The 14,624-nt window shown below is 45.5% G+C and overlaps 1 protein-coding gene across 1 annotated transcript in view; it reads right to left on the reverse strand.

Annotated features, from left to right (window-relative positions):
- Positions 1–438: 438 nt before the first annotated feature.
- RAB26 (RAB26, member RAS oncogene family) overlaps positions 439–14,624 on the reverse strand; it is a gene marked incomplete at its 5' end in the record, with an annotated part of 57,430 nt that continues 43,244 nt past the window's right edge. The window contains 4 exons of the mRNA XM_015822834.1: positions 439–541; positions 3,017–3,093; positions 6,880–6,936; positions 7,232–7,297. Coding sequence (XP_015678320.1) covers positions 439–541; positions 3,017–3,093; positions 6,880–6,936; positions 7,232–7,297 — 303 coding nt within the window. The remainder of the gene's footprint in view (positions 542–3,016; positions 3,094–6,879; positions 6,937–7,231; positions 7,298–14,624) is intronic.

The raw sequence follows: 14,624 nt of genomic DNA on the forward strand, positions 1-14,624 counted from the left end.
TCCCACCCACGGCAACTGGGCCCTCCCTGGCAAGATCTTAGGGGAGCCCTTCCTATGCTCCCCTGTGGCCCCACTCCCTTTGGCAGGCACTCACACAGGACATCAACACCGAGACTGCACAAATCTCTCCCTCCCCATCCCCAAGGCCCCTGTCTGCATTCAGATTGTCTTTTACTGCTTCTATCCCAGCTCTCTCTTGCAAAACCACCCGCCTGCCCTGGGGAAGGAAAAGAAGCTCCCCCCCCCCCTTTCAGTCCTTCCAAGCTTCACCTGGACAAAGACAACGAGACACAAGGAAGAGATTTGTAGAGCTTGTGCAGCAGGAAGGAGGAGAACAAGAGTGGCAGACACGGATGCAGCAGGCAGGGTGGGCTGCTTGTGGCAAGTCTCCTCGAAGAGGGGGGTCTGGACGGGACCCCCGAGAGAGAGAGGGAGAGTCTATGAGCGGCAGCAGCCGGCGCCTTTCACCTCCTTCCGGACATAGTCGTGGAGTCTGAACCGCGGCTCGTGGGGCAGCTTCATGGACCGATGTTTCAGCTCCCTGACAATTGAACACAAGGCTTGGTCAGCTGTCCACGGCCTGACCCCACGCCCTTCGCTTTGCCTGAATGAGAATGCAGGTCGCCCTCCACTCGTGACTTACAAGCCCCAGGTTTTTTATGTTGCTAAGTCAAAACTTCATTCACCAGATTCACTTAACAACAGAGTTGCTACTAATCTAACAACTGCAGCTTTTCTTCCCACATTTGTTAAATGGATCACTGCAGTTGTTAGATTAGTAGCAACTCTGTTGTTAAGTGAATCTGGCTCCGCTTTTGACTTTTTGTTTATCAGAAGGTCACTAAAGACGATCACGTGACTCTGGGACACTGCCGCCATCATAAATATGAACCAGCTGTCAAGCGTAAATCACGTGACCCTGGGGATGCTGCAACAGTCATGAAGTGTGAAAAATGGTCCTAAGTCACTTTTTTCAGGGCTGTTGTAACTTTGAACGGTCACGAAATGAACTGTTGTTAAGTCGAGGACTAGCTGTATTATTTTTAAAATGTGAAATATGGTAAATTCTTCCCGGTTTGGGGGAAGGGGGCTGGTTGATCATGCATTGGAAATCTGCACTGATTTTGCTTTTATTTATTTTTTTACAAATGCTTCAATCCATCAAATGTAAGGAGTTTGCAGAGCAAAAGTCTAATAAAGGCCAGCAATAGATATAAATCAATGCTATCTAGTAACATCTTGTTGTGAAAGTTCATAGTAACCCACGCCTCCCTCTTAGGTTCAAACTCTACATACCCTTTGAAAAGGAGGGTGCTTAGCAAGACCCCCTGACCTCTCAAGACCCAGAAGTCATTCCTGGAGAGCCATTGATGGACAGGGTCCTGCAGAGGATGCTGGCCTGAGCCCCTTCCTGCAGCCGCTCTTAGGGGCAGAAGCTGTCCTAAGCCAAGCTTGGCCCCTGATGGAAAGGGCTCAGCCCTTCTCAACCTCAGAGCGTTAAGCCTGCTGGCCGGGCAATTCTAGGAGTTGAAGTTGCCAAGGTTGAGCCAACCCCTGTCCAGACAATGTCCTTCTTCCCAGCCCTTGGGGTAATCCCCATCATGTGTGCCCCAGTGCCATTTTTGAGGCTGCCGACATGTCCTCCTGCCATGAGGCATCCCTCCATGGCGGTACAAGGAAGTCAAGAGGTCAGTGTCCAACCCACAAGGGCAGAAGATTTGGTCCACTTCCTCAGGATCAGCAAGGGACGTGTCTCCAATGTCCCTCCAATTCTGTCCAGTTAGCCTCCAATTCTGAGCAGAGGGGCCATTCCCTGAGAAGGTCTCTAAAGCAGAGGTCCCCAACTTTTTGGGCCCCAGGGCCCAAAGTTCCGTGGAGATAAGTTTTTCCGCGGACCGGAGAGTGCGTGGTTTTGTGTGTTGCCTGCATCCCGCAGATGGGGCTTTGCTTGTTTGTGTGGACCGGTTGCTGGCATGCTGCGGCCCGGTAACAGTCCACGGACCGGGGGTTGGGGACCCCTGCTCTAAAGGGCTCAGCTTGGGGGTCACAGCATCCTTCCTCCCAAGGGTTCAGGCCCCTTTAAAAAGAGTTGCTGGATGATGTCATGCCACAGATGTAATACCAGTGGCAAACTCATTTATTTTCCCCTTTATTATTTTTATGAATAATTCCAGGCAGCGAACATATCTAATATTCCTTCCTGATATTTTCCCCACAATGACAACCCTGTGAGGCGGGTTGGGCTGAGCAAGAGGGACTGGCCCAAAGTTACTCAGCTAGCTTTCATGCCTAAGCAGGACTAGAACTCCTGGTCTCTAGCTTGCTGCCTTAACCACTGGATCAGGGGTAGGCAACCTTGGCTCTTTTATGACTCGTGGACTTCAACTCCCAGAATTCCTGAGCCAGACCAAACTCATCCCACTAGGCTGCAGTTACCCTCATCCAGTCAGATTTGATGTCTTTTTCCTGCATTGCTCCAGGTGTTTCTTCATCTTCCGGAATTTCCCCCAAAATGGCAGCGCCTTGCTTTGCTATGGCTGCTTCGGCTATCAAGAGTGTTTCTATAATAGCTTTATACTATATAGCATCAGCCTGGTTAACTCTCAAGACTTTTTTTTCTGCTGTGTATTCAAAATGGACTGTGATATATATATGTGTGTGTGTGTGTGTATACATATATATGTGTGTGTGTATGTATATGTATGTGTGTATATATGTGTGTGTGTATATATGAATGACATAGATGATATGATATATGATATATATGATATGGATATATTTATATATATCATATATGTATGTGCATGTATGTGTTGTAGGGATATATCATAATTTCATTTTTTAATGTGTGCTAGTGTGTTCACAGAAAAAAGTGACAATAAATGATATCTTATCAGAGATGCACAGACACACACCATTCTCCTTCTGCCAAACGTTAGCAAACAGTGTTCGTGGGAACTGCATGTTGGTGAGGGATGTGCACTTTTGATGGGAAAATGGAAATGAAGGAACTTACTTGGCGATGGCCATGAATGCTAAGTCCACATTCAATCCGCTCTTGGCGCTGGTCTCCATAAAGGGCACCCCGTATTCCTGCACCAAAGAAAATAAAGCATTTGGGGCTGATGGTTTTCCTTTCCAATTCCCCTGGTCAGGCTGGACATGGGCCATCACACACACACCTCTGCATGCATGTTATCCTAGACCAGGGGTAGGCAACCTTGGCTCTTTTATGACTCGTGGACTTCAACTCCCAGAATTCCTGAGCCAGCATGGCTCAGCTTGGAAACCTCTCCCTTTCCCCTCAGCATAGCTGGCTCAGGAATTCTGGGAGTTGAAGTCCACGAGTCATAAAAGAGCCAAGGTTGCCTACCCCTGTCCTAGACAGTCTGCCTCAAGATGTCCCAGGGGTGGAACTACATTTTATACACTACTGCAGCCCAGAGATGCTGCAAAAAAATTGAATCCTACAATCCTAGGTTTGTGAGGGACCTTGGAGGTCTTCTAGACCAAAGGCAGGGGTCCTCATGCCATCTCAGACAAATTGTGGTCCAATCTTTTCTTGAAAACCTCCAGTGGTGGAGCATCCACAATTCCAGTAGGCATAAAGACACTGCATTATTATCAGAAAAAAGTTTTGGGAGACTAATGTTTAGCTGAACTTGTTGACTGCTTTTTTTTTTTTGCACATTTGTAAAACGGGAGGAGAACTTATTGCTTTTTTCTTTTCTTTCAGCACTCATCCAGGGTAGATCCTACATGTTAAATGTTATATTTAACTGACCACTTTTTTTCTCCTTTTTTGTACACTAGTTTTTTTTTTTGTGGTTAGAGTTGAATGTATGTTTGTGTTTTATTTCACTGTTCTGTATTTAATTCTCTATCATAAAACAATAAACCTATTCAAAGACAATTCCGGGAGGCAAGCAGTTCCATTGTCAGGAAACTCCTCCTTATTTCTAGGTCGGATCTCCCCTTAAATATTGTATGTATCAATGACGGTCAACCCTAAACCGGCCTTAGCAAAGTAGAAGGAATCAATCATTTCATTCTAGACCTAACTGGGCCCTTCCAGCTTGAGGTTTCTTTGATTCTATATTAACATGTTTTATATAATTTGGGATCAAAACTTGGAAGGAATTTGATAACATCCTTTCAGATGAACAGTTTTTATTAAAAGATACAATTAAAAAGTCAGAACGTGCTATCAGACCCCTGAGGTCTACAATGGTTTGGAGTTGGTATAGTCTATTATAACAGTGATGGCGAACCTTTTAGAGACCGAGTGCCCAAACTGCAACCCAAAACCCATTTATTTATTGCCGGGTGCCAGGTGGGCGTGGCCCACTGGGTGGGCGTGGCTGTGGTGGTCATGGCAGACGGGGTGGGTGTGGCCAAGGTGGGCGTGGTCACCTCGATGTTGCTCGTGGGGAGGGACACCTGTGGGGGCTGGGCAGGGTTGGGGGAGATCCAGGGGGGTCTCTGGCAGGTGGGGCGGTGGGCAGGAGGCTCATCCTGAGGGGTGAGGCGAAGCAAGACGAGGCAAGGCAGGGCGGGGGTACCATTGTCGCAGGGTGAGGCGAGGCCGGAGCGGCAGCTGCCTGACACCATCGGCCCCCGCACACAGAGGCCAGTGAGTGAATGGGGGCCGACAGTGTCTATCAGCAGCCACAACCTGCCGGCCCCTCAACCAGCGCACTCTGGGGCTCCGCAACCCGCCGCCAGCAGGTCAGAGAAGCCACCTCTGAGCTGGATGGACGGCCGACAGCTGAGGAGGCGATGCAGTGGGTCGTGTCTGGGAAAAGGAGAGCATGCGAGGCCAGGAGGGATGGGATGAGGGGGAGGGAAACCAGCCGTGCTGGGATGCATCCGGCCACGTGGGACCTTGGTGAGTTAGCGGGCAGCTGGTTGAAGAAGGACGGTTGCCATCTCCGGGGCATGGCGCGCGTGCCCACAGAGCAGGCTCTGAGTGCCGCCTCTGGCACACGTGCCATAGGTTCACCACCACTGCTCTATAATAAGGATTAACAAGTAATCCTCGACTTGCAACCACAATTGAGCCCAAAACCTCTATTGCTCAGTGAGACAGTCATTAAGTGAATTTTGTCCATTCTATGACCTTCCTTGCCACCGTTGTTAAGTGAATCACTGCAGGTGTTAAGTTAGTCACACAGTTGTTCAGTGAATCTGGCTTCCCCCATTGACTTTGCTTGTCAGAAGGTCGCAAAAGGGGATCACATGACCCCTCCAGGTCACTGCGAGCGTCATAAATATGAGTCAGTTGCCAAGAGTTTGAATTTTGATCACATGACCATGGGGGATGCTGCAATGAAAAATGCCCATAAGTCCCTGTTTTCAGTGTGGTTGTAACTTTGAAACGTCATTAAATGAACTGTTGTAAGTTGAGGACTACCTATATTCAGGCAATTGTTATTAAGGAAAACATAGCTTAACTGCAGAGTTTTTGTAGGTATCTAGATTTCTTTGTACAATCACTTCCAAGAAGCAGAAATAAACCACAATATCAATTCTTCCTGGATGCAGATTGCAATCCTTTTTGATCGTCGTGATACGGCGGCTGTACCTTCAAGTCAATTTCGACTCCTGGCAACAGCCTGGACTGGTCCCTTCCGTTGCCTTGGCAACCTTATTGAGAACTGGATTGCCATTGCCTGATTTCTCGGGCTGAGAAAGGATGATCACCCAGCTGGCTTTGTACCCCAGGCAGGACTCAAACAGTCAGCCTCCCATTTTTTGGTCTGGTGCCTTTACCACAACACCAAACGGGTTCTCAGCCATGATCACATATCTGTGGAAAGGGGGCACTGATACAATATTCCCTCCTATGTATTTCACAAGATAGTGAGTTTGGGAAAAGAATATTCCTCTTCCAATTCTGGTATTTTGTGAGCAAGATCTACTCAACTTACCTGCATGTGCGTGTGTGCGTGTATATGTATATACATACATATTTGGGGCCGACAGGGTGCATCAAAAAAACATTCAAGACCTATCTCCCCCCCCTCGTCTCTTCCCTCCCTGATACACCTGACAAAGTGAGAAAGAGCCTGTGGCCTAGTGGTCAACACAACTGCCTAACATGCAAGCAGCCCAGGTTCGAATCTCAGAAGGGTATGGCTGGCTGATGAGAGCTAATTAGCTCGAAATAGCTATACCACTCTCCCTTTAACTCTTTGTTAGCAATCCAAAAATTTAGCATATGTGTGTGTGTGTGTGTGTGTATAGATATAGATAAGCAACCTGTATTCAGTAAATAGCCAGTTTGGTATAGTGATCAGACTAGAAACTGGGAGATCCTGAGTTCTGGTCGTGCCTTGGGCACAAACCCAGCTAGGTAATCTTGGGCCAGTCCCTTTCTCTCAGCCCTAGAAAGGAGGCAATGGCAAACCACTTTTTGCCATAAAATTCCAGGAATTTGTCCAGGCAGTTACCAGGAAGTCAAGACTGATTCAAATGCACCAAAAAAATAAAATCAATAAAGAAGATTAACAAAGCAGAACAGATACGCAGGTTAACTCGCTATGTGATGCTTGTGTGGATATTGGGAATATTCCAAATTCTACTTTGGGGAAGAGGCAAGACTGAATGCAGTCTGCAAACCCCTGCAAATGCAGAACAAGCTCAATGTGAATCATTGTCTCTTATTTTCTCTTAAAGTTTTGATCTTTTCCAGGTGGACATATCTCACAGCATAGTGAGTAATTTTGCTTGGCACCTTCCTGGTAATTCTCCATAACAAGATGAAGCAGAAGAGATTACGCTCTATTAGCTACAGAAGCAGATGCATTTTTTTAAAGCTCTCCTGGAGCTGAATTGCCATTATTAAATGTTAATAAAGTGGAGGGGGAGCCAACATACCTTTGCTAATTTCTCCCCGTCTTCTCTTTTCACCACTCGGTCCTGGGTTGAATCCACCTAAGCACAACAAGAAAGCGTCAATATTTGCAGCAGGAGCAATGCATTCTGGGACTGCTCGGATAACCTTGGTCCCATCATCTGGCAGGTCTCCAGCTCGGATGGACCAAACCAGCACCCGGCCGCCCTTCCTGCAGCAGGCGAGGGCTTTGAGGCAGGGCTGGGTGAGTGTTTTGAGGTTGCATTTCTTCCTACGCAAAGCATCTCCAGCATCCTCTACCCTCTCCCCGTCTTAAACAGCTTCTGTGTGCAAAACAGATCCAGTCCAACGTCAGGCTGTAAGTCAAGTCCTCACCTTGTTTCCCAGCAGCATAAGGACCACGTCTTGCTTTGCGTATTCATGGATTTCTGTCAGCCAAGCCTAGAAAGGAAGACAGAACAATCAGAGACCCCAGGAGCAAAATCTGGAAGGTATCTGGGGGAGACCCTAGACCAGGAGTAGGCAACCTTGGCTCTTTTATGACTGGTGGACTTCAAGTCCCAGAATTCCTGAGCCAGCATGGCTCAGCTTGGAAACTTCTCTCTTTCCCTCAGCATGGCTGGCTCAGGAACTCTGGGAGTTGAAGTCCACAAGTCATAAAAGAGCCAAGGTTGCCTACCCCTGCCCTAGATAGTTTCCAAAACGAATTATTGGAATATTTCAAGGAATCAGGAAAAGCTCTCCTGATGTCTGCAATGTTTCTTATACAGGTAGTCCTTGACTTACAACCACAGTAGGGAGCAGACTTTCAGTCACTAAGCAATGCGGTTCTTAAATGAGTCACCGTGTGATTGGGCCCAGTTTTACAACCATTTTTAACCACGGTCGTGAAGAGAATTATGGCGCTGATTAAGTGAAGATTAAATATCCTGTGTGACCGGCGGAATTAAATAACACTTTGCATTCAACTCAGCTTGTAGAAGTAGTTCTTGACTTACAACAGTTCACTTAGTGACCTTTCCAAGTTACAATGGCACTGACTTATGATTGTTTTTCACACATATGACCATTGCAGCCTCCCCAGGGTCATGTGATCAAAATTTGGACGCTTGACAACTGACTCGTATTTATGACGGTTGTAGTGTCCCGAGGTCACGTGATTCCCTTTGGCGACCTTCTGACAGGCAAAGTCAACGGGGAAGCCAGATTCACTTAACAACCACGATACTAACTTAACAACTGCAGTGATTCACTTAACAATTGTGGCAAGAAAGGTCGTAAAAAGGGGCAAAACTCAAACAAATGTCTCTCTTAACAACAGATGTTTTGGGCTCAATTGTGGTCGTAAGCCGAGGTTGCCTACCCCTGGGCTATCCTATCAAAGAGAGGGACTAGGGGGTGACATGATAGCCGTCTCCCAGTACTTGGGGGTCCATCCCAGAGAAAAGGGGGTCAACCTTTTCACCAAAGCACCTGAGGTCAGGAGAAGAAGTAATGGGTGGAAGATCTTCAAAGAGAGATTGAACCTGGAATTAAGGATATTTTTTTCTGACAGTGAAAATGAAATAGCTCGACTCCCAGAATTGTGGGTGCTCCATCACTGAAGATTTTCAAGAAGAGATTGGACAATCATTTGACTTGGATGGTATAAGGTCTCTTGCCTTGAGCAAAGGGTTGGGACTAGAAGACCTCCATGGTCCCTTCCAGTCCTATGATACTATGATATGGTTGGTGCACTCTGGTTTCTTTTGACTGAACCTGCCCCCTGGAGTGAGGTTCTCCCCTAGATACAGATGGGCCCCACTCTGTTCTGATCTAGAAGAGCTAGGAAGACCTGGCTCTTCACCCAAGCATTCAGCAGAGAGCGAGACCTCTTGCTTAATTAAGCTTACCAACTTTTATCTTGATCGATTTTATTGTAATTTCTTTGTCTGCTTCTTGGGAACCATCAGAATTGTTGAGAGTTGGGTGGCATGCAAGTTTAATAAATTATTATTGTTACAATTGTTTTATTATTTGCTAACACATGTGAAGAATGGTTGCATTGATGAGAAGTTAAAAATTATATAAAAATTAATAACAGGATATGGATTGTTTATGAAGATTGAATGTAATTAAGATATATATAAGCTAAAAAATTATTGATAAATGTAATAATGATGTTTTTATTGAGTTGATATAATTAGAAATGTACTAGATTGAATACGAGATAGTAAATGTTAAGGGAAAAAGTGAAGAAATAAATATCTGTTGTTGTAACCTGAGATTTGCACTAAAGATTTTGTTATGGAATTATTGATTAACCCAGTCACCACGTTGCTTTTTAAATACTCAAATGTAAAATTGGAAAATTAATAAAATATTATATATATATATAAAAGAATGGTTGCAGGAACAGGCATGGCTAGTCTAGTGAAGAGAAGGATCAGGGGAGACATGAAAGCAGTCTTCCAATATTTGAGGGGCTGCCACAGAGAGGAAGGGGACAACCTATTCTCAAACCATTCTCCAAAGCACCAGAGGGCAGGACGGTTGGAAACTGACCAAAGAGAGAAGCAACCTGGAATTAAGGAGAAACTTCCTGACAGTAAGGACAATTAACCAGTGGAACAGCTTCCCACCAGAAATCGTGGGTGCTCCATCACTGGAGGTTTTTAAGAAGAAACTAGACCACAGGTTGGCAACCTGCGGCTCCGGAGCCGCATGTGGCTCTTTGAGCCTTCCCCTGTGGCTCCCAGCCTCCTCTGCCATTTGCAGAGAGAGACAGAGACAGAGAAAGGCACTTGCGCTTCCCTGCTTCTCTCTCTCTGTCTCTCTCTCTCTGTTTCTCTCTCTCTCTCTGTGTGTGTGTATGTAAAAAAGAGTAGACTCACGGTGTTCTCCGACAAGCTGAAAAGCTTTTGGGGCGGGGCTCCTCCCTTTGCTGCGTCTCTGCAGGAAGCAGGAAGGGCAGGAGAGAGCTAGCTAGCCCAGCTATGCTGACTCAGGAATTCTGGGAGTTGAAGTCCATGAGTCATAAAAGAGCTGAGGTTGCCTACCCCTGAGCTTGTTGGAGAACAGCTTGAAGCCAGCTTGCCAGGTGAGCAGAAGATCGGAGAGAGGGGGAGAGAAAGAGAGGGGGGGGGAGAAAGAGAAAGAGAGAGAGGGAGGGAGGGAGAGAGAGGAAAGAGAGAGAGTGGGGGAAGAGGACTGGCAGACCAAGGGCAGAAAGAGAGAGAGGGGGAGAGGGAGGATTTTAGATATCAAATGGGTTTTGCGGCTCCCAGTGTTTTGTTTTCAGTGGGAAATGGGTCCAAGTGGCTCTTTGAGTGTTTTGGGTTGCCTATCCCTGAACTAGACAGTCACTTGTCTGAAATGGTATAGGTTCTCTTGCTCGAGCAGGGGGCTGGACTAAAGACCCCCAAGGTCCCTTCCAGCTCTATTCTATTCTATTTTCCAAAGCACCTAGAACTAAGGAGAAATTTCATTACAGTGAGAACAATTAACCAGTTGAACGGCTTGTCTTCAGAAGTTGTAGGTTCTCCGTCACTGGAGGCTTTTAAGAAGAGACTGGACAGCCACGTCAGAAATGGTATAGGGTCTCCTGCTTAAGCAGAGGGTTGGACTATGTGACTTCCAAAGTCCCTTCCAACTCTATTATTCTGTTATTTTCTCTATGACAACCTGTCCCTAAACTGGTCCTTTAGGTTTTGAAATATTATAGGTACATTCACAAATCCTGTCACTAACCTTCATTGGTGGTCAGGGAATAGAAAGAATCAACTCCTTTTTGGCCTCACACTCTGCCCAAAATCCCAAGTTATATGTCTTCAGCCATTTTCCCATTCCTTCATTTTTTGCCAAAATGTGTATTTTGTGCAATTAAAACTATACCTGTTTGTTAAAACTGATTGTTTCCCCCCCTTTTTTTACAAATATATTGCTTATGCTTGTTTCTATTTTTGTTGTTATTATCAAGAGCCCGGCATAATATTTTTCAGTAGAATAATCTTGCTTGCTATTATGCTATATCACATTTTATTTCTAGTATCCAATAACTGGTTTTGGGCACATGATGGTGCTAAAGAGACAATAACTGTGATGGGGAAAAATAATCAGTATTTGCCTCAAACACAAGCTCAGATTCTTATCATTAAGAGTGAATTTTGAGACACTTATCTATACAGAATTTTAAAACTTGGAAAAAAGTATCCTGCACAATAACGAAGTAGTGGGTGTAGTAAACAGTTTTGCACTTCTCCATTCTTAATCTCTCTTTGGGGAAGAAACCTGTGGATAAGCAACATGTGATTGTTTAGGGAACTGCACAACTGAAGAGCTTCTCAAAAGTTATCCAGGTTCCTAATGTCAAAAATCCTCTAGCACAGCACCATGGAAAAAGATAAGATAAGATATAAAATATAAGATATAATATATAAGATATAAGATAAGATAACCTTGTCTTTTTTTTTTACTGTGGGCACAACGGCACACATCAAAAATGAAATTTAGTTGCCCGCTCTCAAAGTGAAACACATACATGACGCACACCTAAACATACTATGAACAACATATGTATAGACCCACATCCCTACATATACGTAGCAAATAAATATTAAATACTGTCCATCTTGAATATATAACGGAAGGAGGAAGCTTGAGAGTTCACAAGGTTAATGCTGTATGGAATGAAACTATGGCTGAATCTGGATGTTCTGCTACGGATACCACGAAGTCTCCTTCCAGAAGGTAACAGGGAAAACAGGTCATGAAGAGGATGTGTAGTGTCCCAGATAATCTTACGGACCCTGCTTAAACAACGCTTATATGCCATGTCCTGGATGGGAGGGAGGGAACTGCCAATGATCTTTTCAGCCATTCTCACCACTCTCTGCACCACCTTCCTGTCTGAAGCAGGGATACTTCCAAACCAGACTGTGATGCTGTATGACAGGATGCTCTCAATCGTCCCCCTGTAGAAAGTGGTCAGGACAGGGGAAGGAAGATGTGCTTTTCTCATGCAACACAGAAAATGCAGCCGCTGCTGTGCCCACTTCACCAGTTTCTCACTGTTGAGCGACCAAGCCAGCCTACCCGTTAGCTGCACACCCAGGAATTTGATGCTGGTAACCATCTCCACAGGTGAATCATTTATGCACAGAGAAGTGTGGCTGTGCCTGCCTTTTCTGAAATCAACAATGATCTCTTTGGCCATCAAGTCTTACATTAAAATCTCAAAGAAAGAAGCCCTCACTTTCTCAAGGTGTGTGCTTCTCTTGTCAGTCAACTCTGTCATCCTAAAGTTATTCAACCCCCCCCCCCAACAATTTTTGCTCAATTTAGCAGGATGTGAAAACTCATCGGAAGGAAGTCCCAAACCAGCCAACCAACCAACATTATAGCACCTAGCAATAGTAATATCACTTTGACTTATATACTGCTTCAGCCCTCTCTAAGCAGTTTACAGAGTCAGCATTATTGCCCCCAAGAATCTGGGTCCTCATTTTACCGACTTCGGAAAGATGGAAGGCTGAGTCAACCTCGAGCCGGTCAGGATCAAACTCCTGGCTGTGGGCAGAGTCAGCCCGCAATGTTGCATTCTAACCACTGCACCATGTGAATCAATCCTCCCTGGTCACTTAATGTGGAAAGTCACAGTTCAAAGACTCAGTGAATTATAGCAACACAAATTGTGGCCCACCAAAGATGGCCAATTCAGACCTCTCCCCTACTTAATGGTTTCTCCCCGCAACTGAGTTGTTACTGCATTATGAAACAAGCCACCCTCATCGCGGAGAAAATGAGCAAACTACTGATGTGAAAGTTATCACCAGAAAGGCTTGTGATTGTTATCACAATAGCCATCCTGACATTAATAGTCCTTGACATACTCCACATATGGCAGCTTCTGAGCTTCAGCCCTCCACCTCATCTTCTCCCTGTGCCTCAGCCCAGAACATGGTTTCTGAAACCTCAAACTTATGGAGAGGAGTGGGAGGTGGAGAAGCCCCAAACCAGAAGCAGTTCTGGGTCCAGTGCATCCCTTTCAAAAGAACATTAAACAATTCAGCAGAAAAGAGCTTGGAAAGCAGGCAGGCCATCCAGACGAATCCTGGAATGGCCACTGTGATTCATCCTGAAGGGAGAGAGTGTAGCTTTTTCTCACAGCTCACTCCCTGCTAAAAAACAAAACAAAAACCCAGGTGGGCTTGCCTGTTTTTATGATAGGTCTCAGCTCCCATGTACAAGCCTGGCTTTAGTACTACAAGTTTTATTTGTAAGCTCTGACTGCTAGCAGGAGCAGAAGGATGTTGCACCCAGAGATAAACTGGAACTTTTCTAGAGATGGAAAAACTGACCAGAAGGGGGCTTCAAGAAACTGACTAAGGACCAGGCAAATCCCAAATAAATAAATAATGCAGTGGTGGTGGGAGGAGATGCCTCTAATCTCGCCTTCCCCCAAGACTTTTTGGGCAAGGAAGAACTAACACTGTATATCAAAGTTTCAGGAACAAGGGAATGATAATTTGAAAAGTCAGTTAAACAGGTCTACAAATGGAATCATTTTTAAAACATCCTTTATTTCTCTTAGAGTTGCAAGGGTGATGCCTTAAACAGAGAGTGCTGAGCATCTTGACCTCTGGGAAGCTGCTCCCCTGCTGCAAATCACACCCAGAAAAGGCTTTGCAGACTGCTCCTTGCTGGGCTGGACTCCAAGAGCTATCCAGAGTGTGTCTACTTACTACCTTGGGTGAGAAGGTACAATATTCCTTTTGTGTCCTTCCCTTCTGTTTGCTCGAATAAAGGTGACTCACGCCTAATTAAATATAGGAGAAGAACCTCTACGTGCCCAATTAAGGCATGGAGATCGTTAGAAAGGCCTCTCCTGTGATCTCCTGTTGGGAAAGGTTCCTCGTGGGGAAGACATATTCTTAGACCCTAAACTATTTATGGATTTGAAATAGAACTCTTTAACTTACACCCAGAAAACAACAAGCAGCCATCCCCACAAGCATGTCAGGCTGACTCATGCAACATTTAGTAGCCAAGATGCCACATTCTGCAACTGAAGCTTCTGGGCGCTTTTCAAGAGGTGTCTCATATGAAGCATTTTGCAAGTGTCAGGCTGAGGTGAACCAAATAATAGTAAGGCTGGCTTTCAGACCCCAGATTTACTGCATCTTCCTCCTTCGGTTATTTTTTTTTTTCTACTGCATTGCTGCGGTTGATATTATTCCAGTCTTTAACATACTAGTTGTGTTCGAATATGTTGATTGACCGTGTAACCGTAACTTAGTGTCAGTATATCTGCGTTATGTCTTTGTGTGAATTGGCAGGTATGGAAGACAATGAGAGATCCACTCAAAGCAGCCAAAGAGAGAGAAGGGTTTGCTCAGGAGCCTATGGGAAAGTACCAGAGTGAACAGATTGAAGAATAACAGAGTTGGAAGGGACCCTGGAGGGGTCAAGCAGGAGACCCTAGACCAGGGGCAGGCAACATTGGCTCTTTTATGACTCGTGAGACCAGGGGCAGGCAACATTGGCTCTTTTATGACTCGTGAGACCAGGGGTAGGCAACATTGGCTCTTTTATGACTCGTGGACTTCAACTCCCAGAATTCCTGAGTCAGCCATGCTGAGGGGAAAGAGAGGTTTCCAAGCTGAGCCACGCTGGCTCAGGAATTCTGGGAGTTGAAGTCCACGAGTCATAAAAGAGCCAATGTTGCCTACCCCTGCCCTAGACCATTCCAGAGAAGTGGCTGTACAGTCTCTTCTTAAAAACCTCCAGT

The sequence above is a fragment of the Protobothrops mucrosquamatus genome, unplaced genomic scaffold, assembly GCF_001527695.2.
Source record: "Protobothrops mucrosquamatus isolate PMUCROS unplaced genomic scaffold, P.Mucros_1.0 scaffold1690, whole genome shotgun sequence".
Taxonomy (NCBI): domain Eukaryota; kingdom Metazoa; phylum Chordata; class Lepidosauria; order Squamata; family Viperidae; genus Protobothrops; species Protobothrops mucrosquamatus.